Below are 15,678 nucleotides of genomic sequence, written 5' to 3'. Positions count from 1 at the left end.
TATATATAAAATGTTTTATGAATGTTTTACTTGTCAACTGGTATAACAGTTGTCTGTTATTTTACTGTTTTTGCTGTTAGTTATTTTTGATTGATTCATTGAATAAGAATGTTTTGTTTTGTTTTTGTTTTGTTTAAACTATACGATCAAATCTAAATAATAATAATAATAATAATAATAATAATAATAATAATAATAAAGAATTCTGAGGAGCACCGGTGGAGCCTGTCGGACCACTTGCCTGCAGTCAAACCACATTGTGAAGAGTTTTTTATTCTGTATTGTACTAGGTGACCGACAACTAAACAAGAAGAGTTACACTTACCTTTTGAAACACATTATTATTATGAGCATGACTGTACAGTTATGTATGCATGTATAAATACATAAGTATCCATAAAAATACTCGACTAAAATGCACAAAAAATATAAAAACTACAACAAAGAGAAATAAATTGCTAGTTATTCTTTGGTCAAACTAAATCTGTGGTTGCTTTTGCTGAGAATGTGTCAGTGTTGTGTTTTACTCTGCCATGGTTTACTCACTATTGAACGGTAAGTATATTACTCTGTGTTCTGATCCACCTGTTCAGTGTTCGAAGAGGTGGGATGTTACATGTTCCTTTTATTCTTTATTTTATTTCCTCTAAAGTTTACATATATTAGTGTTTAATGTTTGTATTCTGTGAGTGAAAACTGAAGTCAAATTCTGTTCGAGCGTACAATCGACAGGATTTTTCCATCTAGCTTTTATTTTGAAATGATTTGTAGGAAGAACTCAGTTGTGACGTAGCTAACATCCTGTTTGGGTTTCCAATGTGATTTTGGAGAGCGGGAAGAAGTATAGGGGCCGCAGAAAGAATATGAATACTTTGTGTTAACAACCTTTACGATTTTATTAACAAACGTTAGTTACTAAACATTATGGAACAGCTGTCATAAGTGAGGGTAACGGTGGTAAAAATCTAGTATTGGCTTTTCAGACAGTTGTTAGGGTCGTATCTTATTTCAGGTTGGTGGCAGCAGGAAATATTTAAATAAGTGGCCAAAGTGCTTTAGAACACTTAATATGTTAGCTGTGTATGAACTTTGAGGTTGTGAGCTGATGAATGGCAATAATAACGTAGGACGTAGACTTTGTTGTGCTCTTGTTACTGATTGTATGTTAAAACGGATGTTCTCTGTTAGAAACATGGCCTCTCCTGTGGAGTACACCATTGGCGGAGTGAAGGTCCACTTCCCCTGCAAGGCGTATCCATCCCAGCTAGCCATGATGAATTCAGTAAGTCAACTCAGATTAAAAGGAATCTTCACGTCCATACTGTCACCTGTCATATTCACCCGTTGTTAGCTGCTTTAGCAGTGCAACAGTACAGGGTCTGATTCTCAGTGTTGGACTTGTTTCATTTTCGTCACCACTTGGGTCACAGCAGGAACAGTTTTCTGATGCCAAAAAGATTCCGTGTGTGAATCCCCACCTTTCAATGTAAAGTTTGCATATTCTCCTTGTAGTCTTCTCTGGTACTGCTCACACTCCAGAACCTACAGCAGCACTAAGTGTGTGTGAAAGGTTGTTTCTTCTGTTTGTATCAGTGTTGCCTTGTGATAAACTGTCCTACGTGTATTCTTATTCTTATTGACAGACTGTGACAGACTGGGCCTGCTGCTGTCTTTTTGCTTTGGTCTACATTGTGTCATTATTTCTGCAGATCATGCGAGGGTTGAACTATGGACAGCACTGTTTGTTGGAGAGTCCCACAGGCAGCGGTAAAAGTCTGGCCTTGCTCTGCTCTGCGCTGGGCTGGCAGCAGGCTCAGATGGGTAAGGCTGCATGTGTTTTCAGCAGACAAACCAGCTTTCAATGTGGTATGGTAATATAATAGTACCTTCTGATTATTCAAGAATGTTTTTATTCCAATTCTTTTTGTGATATGTTATCTTCAACTACTGAATTTAGATTTCTTTACTTATTAATTAACGTAATTGATTACATAAAATTTTATTATTGTTTTGTTTGAATAAATTAGCACAGAACATTGCAAAATTTTTCATACCAAATTAACTTTGTCAGTGTGTTATTATGCGATGCACAGTAGAACGCAGTTCAGCAGGGTCAAGTTCAAATCTTGGCACATCTACTGTCGGCCGCCAGGCCTGGCGGAAACTTTCACAGCTCAGTAGTGACAGCTTACATCCTCTGTAACAGTTGCACCACGGTTTTGGTGGCAGATTGAGTATGAGTAGATATATTGCGAACAAATCAATTAAAAAAAGAGAATACCGGTAAATATACATATGTACATACACACATGCGGCTGTCACTGATATGGTGTGGCTTCTGTGACAGATGCCATGAACTTTGTGGCAGATATATGGCAAATGAGACATTAATTGAACAGTTCAAGGAGTCTTAATACTTTTGCTTGGTATTCTCTCTGAGTTTTAGACTACAAATATTCGCTCTCCATAGTCAGACCACCAAAGGTCTTCCATATGGCCCATCATGCTACCTGACAGCATAAAGTCTTGCATTGTTTTGTCAGCTAAAGTGAAAGAAGGAGGAGGTCATGTTGGAGACGGAAGCCAGTCAAATAAACATGTGGGTGACTCCAAGAAGTCAGAACCTCCCAGGCCGTGTCCCTGTGAGTGCCACAGAGCAGCAGCCCAGCCTGCTGTGGTGGACCTCACTGAGTCACCTTGCAAAGAGACGGCCCAGCCATCGCACACAGCATCAGAACACAGTGAGTGGCCCAATTGTTAACTTTTGATACAATTTCAGGCTTGTTTCATGTAACTGTTTGATTTCTCTGATTTCTACTTTTTTGTGACCCAATGGGAACATGCTGACAGTTAAATCAGTCATAAAAATGACCACAGTTGGAGGGTATCCATGTCTTCATGAGTGGTCTGCTTTCTGTTTTTCAGTGCCACTACCCGGTGAGTCTCAAACTAAAAGCCAGTCTTTAGCGTCCCGTCTGTCGGAGAAAGTCCAGGCCTCTCTAGACCCTGACTGCGATAAAGATGAGGACTTCAGACCAGACAGGAAGCGCAACCGTACTTCAGAGTACAAGGTGCTGTGTATCCTCAGATATTTACCCTGAATTTAATGTATTCATCGAGGGGTCTTTAAGCTTGGTCCCCAGGGCGCTCCGTCTTTGCTTTACTCGTTTTGCTACTGGCACACACCTGAGTCATTGAACTGATCTTTAGTAAGTTTCTGCAGAACTTGCATGATGAGGAGGGAATGTAATTGTTTGACTCAGGTGTGCTGGACAGTGGACCCCCAGGACAGTTTTATATTGTCAGAATCATAAAAATTATTTTATGCAATTATGTAAATATCACCTCAGGTGCACAGCAAAAAGAACAACAACAAACAAACAAACAAAACAAAAAAAAAACACTAAGCAAAACAGAATTTACACACCTATTAAGTGAGCCACATATTTCAATAACTTGAAGGAGTTATTTTCTGAATAAGTCTCAATCTCTCTTAACATCACAAGGGAAACCAAATGTAATCAAACTATGAAGCATCCTTGACTCTTTACTTTATCTCTTAAAAGTCTATTCTAGAAATTCTCTAGTAAAAAGAGAATTGATGCCACGGCAGGTTTTTTTTTTTTTGTTGAAATGAAAAGAAAGATAAAGTTGTGTCATAGCACGGGACTTTCCCTCTATTGCATAAACATTCACAAATTACACACTGTAATGTTCTCATCTTCAGGAAGATTTCATGCTGATGAAGTAAAAGATTAATTGATTATCAAGCACCTTTATAATAGCAACTAATTACTCTTTTGGTGGAAATGGCTCTTTTAGTCATAATTTGGGGATTAAAGGTTAGTCGTAGGTTACAGGGAAAGGTGGGAATAACTCAAAAATAGTCCAAATAGTTTGGATGTATATTTTCTTTCCTTCTTATGGTGCGATCACACCAAGCGCGTTTTGAGCGTCAGGTATGTCGGGTTATGTTCAAAGTCTATGTGGAAGCCCGTCGAGGGCCGTTGCTGCCCCTTTGAACATCTAGCGCATCACGATTTGAACCATTTGGAGTGTTTTGACCACTTGACACAACAAGCTCGTCCAACGCTCCACATAGACTTTGAATGTAAACCAGATGTGCCTGGCGCTCAAAACACGTATGGTGTGAATGCACCAAAAGTACACAAGCATCGAACTTGGAGAGTCAGACACATTTGTGAAGCTCGTAATGCTTTTGGTGTGAACGCACCGTTACAGAAAGTTTCTGTCATGTTTATGTCTTAGAGCAGGAATGGAAAACCCATGTTTGACCTGTTTTGCCTCCGTTTGTGGTGTGATTGAGTAAGATAAAGATAAAACAATCAAGATATACACATTCATGAAAAATCTTTACAAAAATCTGACTCTGTAGCAGAAAGACTTTCAGTATTAGAGATGTTGCATGAACTGACTAGTAAATACATTATTGTGGGGGAATGCAAATGTCCATTAGGGACCTCCGTAGAATACAGTTAACTGGTCTGTTTTGTTTACCTTTCCAATGAATAAATAATTGACAAAATTCTTCAAAAAAAAACTTACTTGTACATTGAAGTCAAATTCTTTTCTGCTTTTTAGAGCCATAAAAGGCAGCGCACACAACAAGGCGTCATATTCATTGATGACGAACCTGAGTTGGATAGTGAAACATCTGGTCCCCAGAGCTGGAAAACTGCCTCAACCCACCAGGGAGCTGGTTTGTCCTCATCAAGCAGTGTAAGTACATTTCATACCAGGATAGAACTGTCTTCAGGGTAACGAGCCACAAGAACATTACAGCATTTCTCTCTTTTCTAAACATATTCCATAACACATAACTAATTGAAATAGATCAGTGCTTTTTTTCCCTTCCTCTCCAGTACCAGCTCTTTCATGAAGCTTTAGGGATCCAGTCTGTTGTTCAGTAAGTTTTGTGAGTGCAGTTCAGATTTACTTACTGCTTTTTCACATTATGCTGTGCATCTTTTGTGATCACTGCACTGCCCTTCCTAGCATCTTGTTACTATGAAGTACTTGTATGATCAGAAAGGGCAGGCATCTTGAACAAATCTCTAAAATGTCCCAGCATGCACATCTTCGTTGCTATGTAATGGGTCATCCTTAGCTGTCAGTAACTTCAGCTGACTTTTCCTTGAATAACATGTCGGAATTTTTCCTGTGGGAATAGATCTAGTACAGATGCCTCCGCACCTCTGGCACGAGTTACCAGATACTAGCATGAAACACATCTGCCTTCATTCTCCGTTCATAGCAGTCTGAGTGATGAAGGATGTTTGTATGTTGAGGCTAAAACTGTCACACATTAAAGAATCTGCAGCTGATTTGGATTTAATGAGCTTCCTATCCTAAATTTTCAGGATCACAATTCAGAATGACCACTAGGTGGTGGTATGCTCCACAAATTCAACATGAAATGTTCAAACTAGAGCAAGCTTTAGATGAAAAATAATGAATTGCAATAAAAGTTTTTAGTTAGAATTAAAAAATAAAGTATGAGATATTAACTTCAGATAAAGCTGATTAACTATTATTATTATTATTATTATTATAAAATTATTTAAATACATTCATAATTATGATATTTTTTATGTTCAGAAGAGAGTTTTGACAAAATACCTCTAAAAAAATTATAATTGCACAAAATGCTGCCTTTTACATTTTGCAAGAAGGGCTGGTTGGTTTCTGTATTTTTGAGCTCCTGAACAGCAGTTCAACTAAAACAATCTTCCTATCTGTGTGTCACACGGCAGATTCTTATCACAGCAGCTGCATTGGGGATTGTTGACGTTTTACAGCTATGCTTCTCATTTATGTTAATAGTTCTATTTATATGCAGGTGGTTGATAATTTAGTAATTTTTCTTAATCCAAGCTCGAATGCTTGTTTTCACAGTTTACGTTTGATAATTAGTATCGTTTCTCTTAGTCATTTTGTGAAATTTTCATATTTTCTTTATATTATTCACATTTATACATTGCACTACTTAAATGCTATGCCACACTCTCTGATAAGATGAGGGATGATATTCATGCTAAAGCAGCAACAAATAGCACAATATTCAAAACAATTTGGAACAAAAAACAAGGTCTCACTGCCATCATCCTAATCATTTGTAAAATAATGAATTAGAAAAATATTGATCTTTCTTATGTTTTACAAGTAGTTTAATTTGCTTGATTGTTTGAAAAATGGAAACAGATATTAGTCAATACAATTGGTCGGACACAAATCAGTGGAGGCAAAAAATTCGAATAGTTGAGTGAGAAACAGATGTAACAACATTCAGGTGTTTGCTGCAAATAATGGGATCCAGTTCAATGGTGAATCATAAATGCCAGATTATAGAATCTGACTGACGGATTATTATCAGAGTTCATTGATTGGCTACACTTAGAATAATGTTTTGGATAAAATATTAAGCCTGCACTTCTTTTAGATTTTCCCATTGTAGTTTTCATACTTTTCACAGCTGCTTTTTTAGTTTGGGTCATTTTCACTGAAATAAGAAATGGCAGATTTATTGAAAGATGAATTAAAATGCTCTGGTTCTTGTCTCTCTCTGCCACCCTCTGTTACATTCTTACTGCTGTTCTTTCAAAAGAACAGGCTTGAATTTCATAAAATTTACTGTAATTCAATTAAAAAACACTACTCATTTGAATAAATTGAAATGTGTTTTTTTATGCATCCTGTTTCACTGTAATATTTGTAACTTCATCATTCTTTTTACTTCAAACTGATCTGAGCAGAACATTTATTAGATGACATCTTAACATTTAGAACAGTAATATTTTTACTTTGAACGCTATTTTATATCCATACATTGAAAGGTTTTAGATCAAGAACTGATGTCTTGCTGTTTCAAAAGTTTCTTGTCATGATTTTTCTGGTTAGTATTTATGAGGTAGATCAGAAAAGGTTCCTTTGTTCTGGTGTTTTGTTGTCAGTTCATAGTAATTTTTTGGTCATTACATTAAAGAATAATAATTTTGTTTTTGTTTGCTAAGCTTCTTTAATTATTACTAATTATTACTAATTACATTGACAAAAAAATGAGGGGTGGTATACCCATGTTAATAAAATACAATGAAAGTTGTTCAGAGTCGCACAAATTCTGGACATTTCACCATAATGTTTTATTTTTTTTTCCATTTGACCCAGATCTTCAAATTTTGCAAGCTGCACTCTATCTGTACTCCCTCCTGTATAAGCCACATATGATCTGATGCCAGTCATCCAGGAAATGAAAATTTATATAAATATTTTAACATTTGAACCTGTTTTCAGCTGTAGTAGCAGCTGAATCAGATCTATCCAGAAACATAATGTTCTGAGAGGATCTGTGATGTGGTTTCTGGTTTGGGTTCAGAAGTAACCCTGATCCAGACTAAAGCAAGTTAGTCATGATCTCCCAAATCATGACTACCCCTGCTGGTAGTTGACAGGGGTGCTCTGCCTCCCACATCAGTGTCGCAGCCTGCCACAGCTGTGGAGCTTGGAACGAGAGCTCTGGATAGTCGGATGTGGAAAAAGAGGAGGAGGGAAAGTGAAGTCGAAAAAGCGCGTTTGTCTCTAGTTTCACTTTAGCTACATGATCCGGACTGCTTTGTCCCACGAGCGCTGACTGATGGCCTGAATGGGGCCCTTTGAAGCAAGCTCCAGTTTTAATTAAGAGGGTTTGCCTCGCTTGGGCTGCTGATCTGTGAAAGCCACAGGGATAAATATTGAATGGGGTTCACCCGCTGGTTACTGCGCCCGAGGGATAAACAGGTGCTTCGGAGGGCAGATATTTGCCAGGGCCCCTACCTGTGCTGTGTGGTCATATCTGGAGAAGGGGTGTTGGGTGTCAGGTCTTCCAAAGTAGTGCCTATTGAAGCCCACCCTTTATTGGAATTAATTCCAAGCCCTCGAAAGCTGTGGAATGAGGAGCATATTGGTGTCCAGTCAGAGGCGCCAGCAGTGCCTAGGTGATCCGCTGCCTGTGGCCCCTTGGTTCCTTGTGACCGGCCCCTATGGAGTGTGAGATTTCCATCTCTCAGGTGTTGGCCAGGAGTGCAGCAACAAAGAGCTACCTGTGAACATTCTGAGGTGTTCAGTAACACCACTGACCTCTGTTCTGTCAGTTTCACAAGCAGCAGCCACTGTGGGCAGTATGCTTACACTTCGCAGCGTGTGTGTGTCTGCATGTGTGCGTGTGTGTGTGTGTGTGAGAGAGCGAGACAAGAACACCCCCAGTGTACCAGCAGTTGTAAAGCCAAGAACAGCGTGGTGCATTTGTGTTACTATAAAGCATTCTGTTTGAGCGGCAGCAGGAGAACCATTCTGCAGCGTTGTGTTTTTCTCCTCTGCCAGTTGTCTGCATTCTTCTCAAAGGGGTTTCTGCTTGGGGCTCCGGGGCCACGCTTGAGACCTTGTTGTCTTGACATCTCGTGAAGGAGCCGCGTAAAAAGATACTCTTGTGTCAGCTGTTTCCTGCTGCAGCTCCTGACAAGGGCCTCTATTCATCAGGATGCCCCTCTACGCTGCCCTAAGCTCCCCACCCTCCCCTCACCTGCCAATGAATAAGTAATTATTGGCCATCTTGGTGCAGGATATTTGGATAGCTCTATTTAATGTGGCAGTGGCAGGTAAGGTGATCGGGCCTTAGGCCCAGGCTGTGGAGCGTAACTGTTTCAGAGGAGAACGGTAACTTGAACTGGTGTTGGGGCCCTGAGCACCTCTATTTGTTTTTCACATGGGCTCAGGGCTCGTTATCCCTCTTAGTTTTGAGAGGCAGCTCTCTAGGAGTGCTATCTGGTCTACACTTCACCACACATTGTCATTTTTGATGGGCAAACATTCTTGGAAAATCTGAGCCACTGGGTAATTGGAGCTTCTTGTATGTCATCAGAAGTGTTACTTTCTGATCCCTTGATAAGTAGCAAAGCCAGTACCAATGCATGGCATCACATACCATTCATTCTTGTGTGGAATCGCTCTTGTCAGTATGGAAGACTTAAGGGTTGGCTAGAATAGGGAGTTATGTTTAGTTGGTATAAATGGTATAGAGCTGGAGCTAACAATTATTTTAGTATTTGATTATTCTGATGATTTATTGATTAATTGGATAAAAAAATTGTCACATTGTGCAGATTTTCGTTTAACCACTTATGCTTATTTTAAACAATATTAGAAATACATAAGAACATTCAAATTAGTTCCGTTATTAAGAATATAAACCTTTTATTACCTAAGTGCAATAACAACTTTAGTGAACACTTGATCATTTGTAGCAAACGTTTTTCCAAGACAGTATCATAAAGAGGATGGTCAGGGTTGTCCATAATTTTCTTGATCCTATGAAGAATCCTTCTTTGCGTCGTCATCTCTAGAGATTCCACAGTGGTCCCCAAAACAGAACCAGCCTTTTTATCAAGTTGTTGAATATTTTTGTGTCTCTGGCTCTGATGCTGCTGCCTCAACAGATGACAGCAGAAGACATGACGCTCTCAACAACAGACTTTAAGATCTGCAGCATCTTACTGCAAACCTTGAAGGATCTTAGCCTCTTCATCAAGTCCAGTCTGCTATGTTCCTTCTTACAGATGCTTCTCTTTGCATCTGCAGTCCAGTCTCAACCATGTCTTCTCCCATGATGGATTTAGGGTTTGATCTAACTCTGTTCTCTTGAAGTCAAAAATCATCTGTTTTGTTCCCACACCATGCCACAAAGCAGTCCACCAGACCTCTGTACTCAGATTTTTGTTCATCTCTGATACACCAGAGAACAGCAGTCATCTGAGTATTTCTGTAGATGACAGAAAGTCAGACTTATGCTGAAAGTCTGAAGTGTGCAGCGTGAAAAGGAATGGTGAGAGTACAGTCCGCTGTGGTGTTTGTGTGTTGCTGACTACCTTGTTAGACACACAGTCCCTTGAATGCAAGCAGACTGGAGACTGCTCCAAAAGCAGGAAGCTAACTATAGCGCAGGGTATTCTGGTCAATATATTATTCTCTGCTCTGTGGCCTAGCGGAAGTGTTGTGTCAGTTGTCGTGGCAATAGGTCCTCGTGTAGAGACAACACAGAGAGTGAGGAAAAGCAGAAAGTGGTTTACACCAGTTTAGCAGTTAATTTTCCCTTTGGTGTGTCTCGCTGTAGCCACTGTAATGTTTAAACCTTCATTAAACGACAAAAACTGGACAAATTGCCTGGTTTCTAGAACATGGTGAAATTCATAATAGAATAGAATAGAATAGAATTCAACTTTATTGTCATTGCACCGTCACAAGTACAAGCAACGAAATGATCATCAAATGGTTAAACTATTGTACAGCCATTGTTTATTAAATTTTAACAAACTAATTTTAACAGCGCTAATCATGTAAAATTCTGTTATTGACCAATATAAAAGAGAAATTTGCGTAGTCCTCGCTTTCATGTTGACAGAAACCAAGCTATTTAGCCATTTACAGATTTATATCCAGGGATCTTTAAATATTAAAATATCAGCAATTTTCTCAGCTTTAATTTAAGCTGTATTTTATAGAAATTGGATAAGAAATAAGAGTGCTATGACCATTTTTGTGACAGATTTCTACTCCCATTGGTACAGTCTGGTTTTGCGGACATGATTTGGTGCGTAGTAATGGCGCCTGCAGGAGCATCACTAGCTGCAGGAGAAATTCTACAACCAATAAAATCTGATACCACTTGCTTTTTGTTTAAATTTTTTGAAGAAGGAATGTGTGCTGGTCTTCTTCAGAGGTTTTGTGTCAATTCCTTCAATAGTTCTTGGTGCAGCGCCACCACAGGCGAAGGGGAGAAACAGGTTTTTCAGTTAGTTTGGATCGTTTGACACAGTGCCCTGTGAAAGGGAACCACACCAACTGAAAATGTAACAAATGTTGCAGTTTTGGTCCCCAATCAAATCAAATCTACGGACAACCAGCTGTGAAAAAACCCTTAGTGTGTTTTTTTTAAACACTTGACTAGGTCAGAGTGAAGAAACTATGGTGTAATGTGATCAGACATTGCTGTCAATTAACAGTAAAGACCACTAAGGAAGAAAAAATAATTTTTCTGACATCTTCAGTGAATGTTTTACCACTATTTAATGTTTGTGTACTTTTTCTGTTCCTTCCCCGTCTGTTAGTTTGTGCTAGCTTAAAGTACATGCAGCCAATGCCAGTTATTGTTCCTAAATATGCTATTTGTGAAAACCGACTCATCTTCAAACAGTCAGGATTTTAGAATAGCTATTCCTGTGAATAACTGAACAGTCAAAGACTGCACCACTTAAGAGCTTGACACATTAGCAGTATCAGTTTCATAAGCTCTACACTTTACCTGTGAGCAGGGAAAAATAACTCACTTCGTCACCGGACAACCAATTATAAAGTAGCTAGATTTTCTTATTCACCACAATGGTGGCCTATCATCTTTCAAACCTAGTAAAGGTCACCTGGTGGTGAGTGACAGGATGCCTTATGTATGGATACAAATTCTTTATTCTTCTCAGTGTGTTTTTTCAAAAGAGTATACAAGACATTCTGTCAGACTGCCTGTTCATGCCATGGATAATGTTGCTGCGTCTGTACCATTTGTATCGTAATTCTCAGGGAAAGTCGCCATACTTTCAGTTTATTTATGTTTTAGCTACATTGTGCTGCAGCATTCTCTTTGATATCTATGCCCTTTCAAGGAAAACGTTTATGAGAATTTGGAATTACCTGGAGTCAGTCAAGACAAAATTATTTTGAGCTAGTTGTTAAAGCATCAGTATAATGCAAGCAAAGCCAGACTTCAGAAACACAATTAAGTTTAGGAATGAAATGACGTATCGCGATGTATTAATTAATAAAATAATTGTCAACTAATTTAGACATCAGTTAATTGTTTACTGAAGTTTATAGACTGAAAACAGTAGTTCTGTCAGGTAATTTACTGACAGAACAACTAGCTTCTGTGTTATATAGATTAATCAGATGACTGATGTTTTGTCATCTTTACATATCTTAATGTATCTTAATACCTGGTAAAAGATTATTTTTTAATCTGATGACCCTCATCAGGACGTATGTCCTAATTTATTGAATAAGATCGTATGGCATTCACATTTAAGTTTTGGCATTATTCTTAGCACAAAAAATATGAGTTGAACCTGTTTGTCCTGCAAATGCTTTGACATTTGATGTAACGCTGGTATTCTATAGAATTAACAGAAAATAAAATGAAACTATGCTGAACTCAAACTATAATCCGTTAGAAATAAGTGTTTTTCTCTGTCCAGTCCTCCAAACCCTGCTCTCGCTGTCCGTGTGCATCAGCCAAAGACAACTTGAAGAGCAAAGACAAAGACAAAGATGGCAACAAGAAGATTCCAAAGATTTTTTTTGGCACACGAACCCATAAGCAGATAACTCAGATTGCTCATGAGCTGAAGCGCACCGTTTATTCCGGAGTGCACATGACTATCCTTTCCAGCAGAGATCACACCTGTGTCAACCCAGACGTGGCGCCGCATTTCAACCGCAATGAACGCTGCAAGGATCTGCTGCAGGCCAAAGATGTGAGAAAGGAGTCACGCAAACACACGCACACACACACCCACACACGCACTCGCACACGTACATACACGAATATAACAGCTCCAGGGTATTTACTATATGCTAGTGTTTCACCTTCATAAAAACAATTAAATACTCATGATGTGTTCAGAACAAGATTATTATAACTAAAAAAACTAAGCTGAAATTGAGAAAATTTTTAACTGAAGTAAATGAAAATGGTAATTAATGGGGAAAAACTAAAATTAACTGGATCTACGTGGTGCATTTACAAAACTAAATCATACTGAAATTATAGATCTAATATCATTCAGTCTTGTATTTATGAATTGATTTATTAGTCTTTCGAACTGATGTGAAATAAAACCCACCACTCACCACCGCTACACTAGTGGTTTATGTCAGCTGTTTGCAAATTACGGCACTCCATAATCCTCCTGGTGACACTTGCACCAGTTGGCAAAATGGTGACAGCAAAAGTCGCCATTTTATGGAATTGTGGAATTCCCACAATTCCATAAATGTTTTGAAAATGGTATCTTCTGTTGAGTGTTCATTATCACAGTACAATACTTTGGTTAAATTTTAGGTGCAGAACTAAAAAGTATGAAAAAGTATGAAAAAGCTAAAACTATTACTTTAACCAAAAAAACTAAAACAAACAAAAAAAATTAAATAACTAATAAAAATTAGCAAACGCTTTCTAAAAACTAGTTAAAATTGACAAAATTTAACAAAGTCACAACAAAATAAAAATAAACAATAATGAAAGACCCAAAACTATTATTACCCTGCTTCAAATAGAGTGTTTTTTTTTCTTTTTACTATATCAGATAGATGCACTTTCTCAACTGTGTAGTCAGCTTAGAGTAAACTGTGGAGCTCATAGCCTCAGAGAAATTTTGTACAATTGAGCCACACGACATCTTTTGACACCCTAGAATGTCAAAAGCTGTTTTTCTGAGACATGATACACTTGTAACCCCCTACTGTCCTGAAGTTCAGGCGCCTTCTGTAATGATGACAATTATGCTGTCAATGGAGGTGTTGGCCTTCCAAGGCAATTGTCTGACTTTGTCATGAAAAGGGTGGCCCAGAAATAACCCCCATCTGGAGCAGTTGTCACCGACACCCTGTATCTCCTCAGGGTCTGGTGCAGTCATTGTCATGTTAGCAGGCTGTAGGGACACACAGCAGTTCTGCTGCTAGTTTTCAGGCTGCTCTTCACTCAGAGCTCTTCTGGACATCCCAACAGTAGCTGAGGGCTGTTAATCCCCCAATCAGATCCTGTTTTGCCATGCAGACAGGGTTCAGTGTCACTGTTCCCACGTGGTACGTCGTTTAGAGAAGAAGACAGTTTCATCCTCTGTGATTGTTGTGTCTGAAACTGTGTACAGTGTTTTTGTGACAGTGACACCTCAAGCTGTTAAATTAATAAAGGACAGGGTGTGAGATCTCTGCTGGCAGTAATTCGTACCTGGTACATTAGATGTTGCTTCTTCAGATTGCTTCACCATTCTCTACATGAGTGTTTGGATGTGTTGCTCCAAACAACACATCCATATTGGAATATTATTATAGTTAGTGATAATGGATACAGTTCAAAATATTTGATCCTAAGTGGAAATTAAATGTTGTTGTAACTTATATCAACCAATTATATTAGGAGTCACTGTGAATGGTGATACTGTGGGCAGTAAAGATCTTTAGTAGGAGTCAGTCTTGCCACAAATCTAAAATAGCCTCTGACTGATGACTGTTGCTGTTTGACAGTCTGATGGCTGTCATCACATACTAACAGTTTAATATCCACGCAACAGAGATAATATTCCACAGTAACATGTCCTGAATTACACCAGAAGTTGTTGACAAGCTCTGCTAATCCACCTCATTTGCTTTTCTTTTTTAAATCTCTGTCTGACTGTATTATTAGAAAGATGGACAGAGAGATGGAGTTGGGAACTTGATGTTTGCCCATTATGATCAATTATGCATCACATATGTCCGTTTTTTTTTATTTTTATTTCAACATGCTCATATTTCAGGGAAGGTCATGCAGGTTCTACCATGGTGTGCAGAAGATGCGGGACCAGCACACCCTACAGTGGGTCCATGGGCTGCGTGAAGCCTGGGACATCGAAGATCTGGTGTCTCTGGGGAAAAGGCTCCGTGCCTGCTCTTACTATGCTGCTCGGGAACTTATGCAGGATGCCTCTATCATCTTTTGTCCGTATAACTACTTACTGGATCCAATAATCAGAGAGAGTGTGAGTTCCAATGGAAATAAACAGTGGAAGAACCATGAAAGCTGCAGATCAAGAACTCCTCATCACATCTGAACGTATAATCAGTTCTGTTCTTATTTTCAATATTTCTGGAGCAGATGGAGATTGACCTGGAGGGGCAGATCTTGGTGCTGGATGAGGCCCATAACATAGAAGACTGTGCAAGGGAAAGCGCCAGTTACACCTTAGAGCTCAGCGGCCTGCAGATGACCAAAGATGAACTGGATGGCATGGTCCACAGTAACATTAGACGCTCCAAGCACGAGTCTCTCAGGAACTTCTGCTACGCCCTGATTAAGTCAGTGTTTGAGGGAAACGTACCATCTTGTCTTTATCAGAACCTGAGCTTTATATTCAGTTTTCTGTTGTTAACTCAGCTGGATCCAAGAGAGCCAGGCACTGCTGTCTGAACGAGGGTTTGAGAGCGCCTGCAAAGTCTGGAGTGGAAAGGATATACTGACCGTTTTCCACAGCTTGGGTGTCACATTTGACACCTTCAGTAACATGAAGGTAAAAAAAACTAGAGTTGCTGAATTTAAAGACCTCTTATGCTTCCTTGAACAGGTTAGGGTGGGTCTATGTGCTACACAAACATGTTCATTACAGTTTTTGCACAAAATCATTCTTGATTTTGAGATGTTATTGTGATGTTAGTCTGATTAGTTCTGCCTATTTTGAACTCCTTTCAGAATGAGCTGTTTTAGGGCCTCCTGTCACTTACATCCAAATAAGCTACTAAAGGCCACAATCTCCACCTCAATGTTTACACTCACACGTGAAAATAACTGCTAACAGATGCGCAACTTTGAGTGGCTTTGCGATC

At 39.0% G+C, this 15,678-nt stretch overlaps 1 protein-coding gene across 1 annotated transcript in view; it reads left to right on the top strand.

Moving 5' to 3' along the window:
* The first annotated feature begins 850 nt into the window (after positions 1-850).
* The window catches only part of brip1 (BRCA1 interacting helicase 1), a 52,550-nt gene continuing 37,722 nt past the window's right edge, over positions 851-15,678 (top strand). Inside the window, exons 1-10 of the mRNA XM_015048162.1 lie at positions 851-1,041; positions 1,189-1,282; positions 1,710-1,821; positions 2,544-2,741; positions 2,926-3,071; positions 4,603-4,740; positions 12,294-12,572; positions 14,616-14,837; positions 14,954-15,153; positions 15,233-15,365. Of these exons, the coding sequence (XP_014903648.1) occupies positions 1,193-1,282; positions 1,710-1,821; positions 2,544-2,741; positions 2,926-3,071; positions 4,603-4,740; positions 12,294-12,572; positions 14,616-14,837; positions 14,954-15,153; positions 15,233-15,365 (1,518 nt within the window). The 5' untranslated portion in view covers positions 851-1,041; positions 1,189-1,192. The remainder of the gene's footprint in view (positions 1,042-1,188; positions 1,283-1,709; positions 1,822-2,543; positions 2,742-2,925; positions 3,072-4,602; positions 4,741-12,293; positions 12,573-14,615; positions 14,838-14,953; positions 15,154-15,232; positions 15,366-15,678) is intronic.

This window comes from Poecilia latipinna, unplaced genomic scaffold (genome assembly GCF_001443285.1).
Source record: "Poecilia latipinna isolate Pla-1442-1.1 unplaced genomic scaffold, P_latipinna-1.0 Scaffold864, whole genome shotgun sequence".
NCBI lineage: Eukaryota > Metazoa > Chordata > Actinopteri > Cyprinodontiformes > Poeciliidae > Poecilia > Poecilia latipinna.
This window is presented reverse-complemented; position numbering and strand designations above follow the sequence as displayed.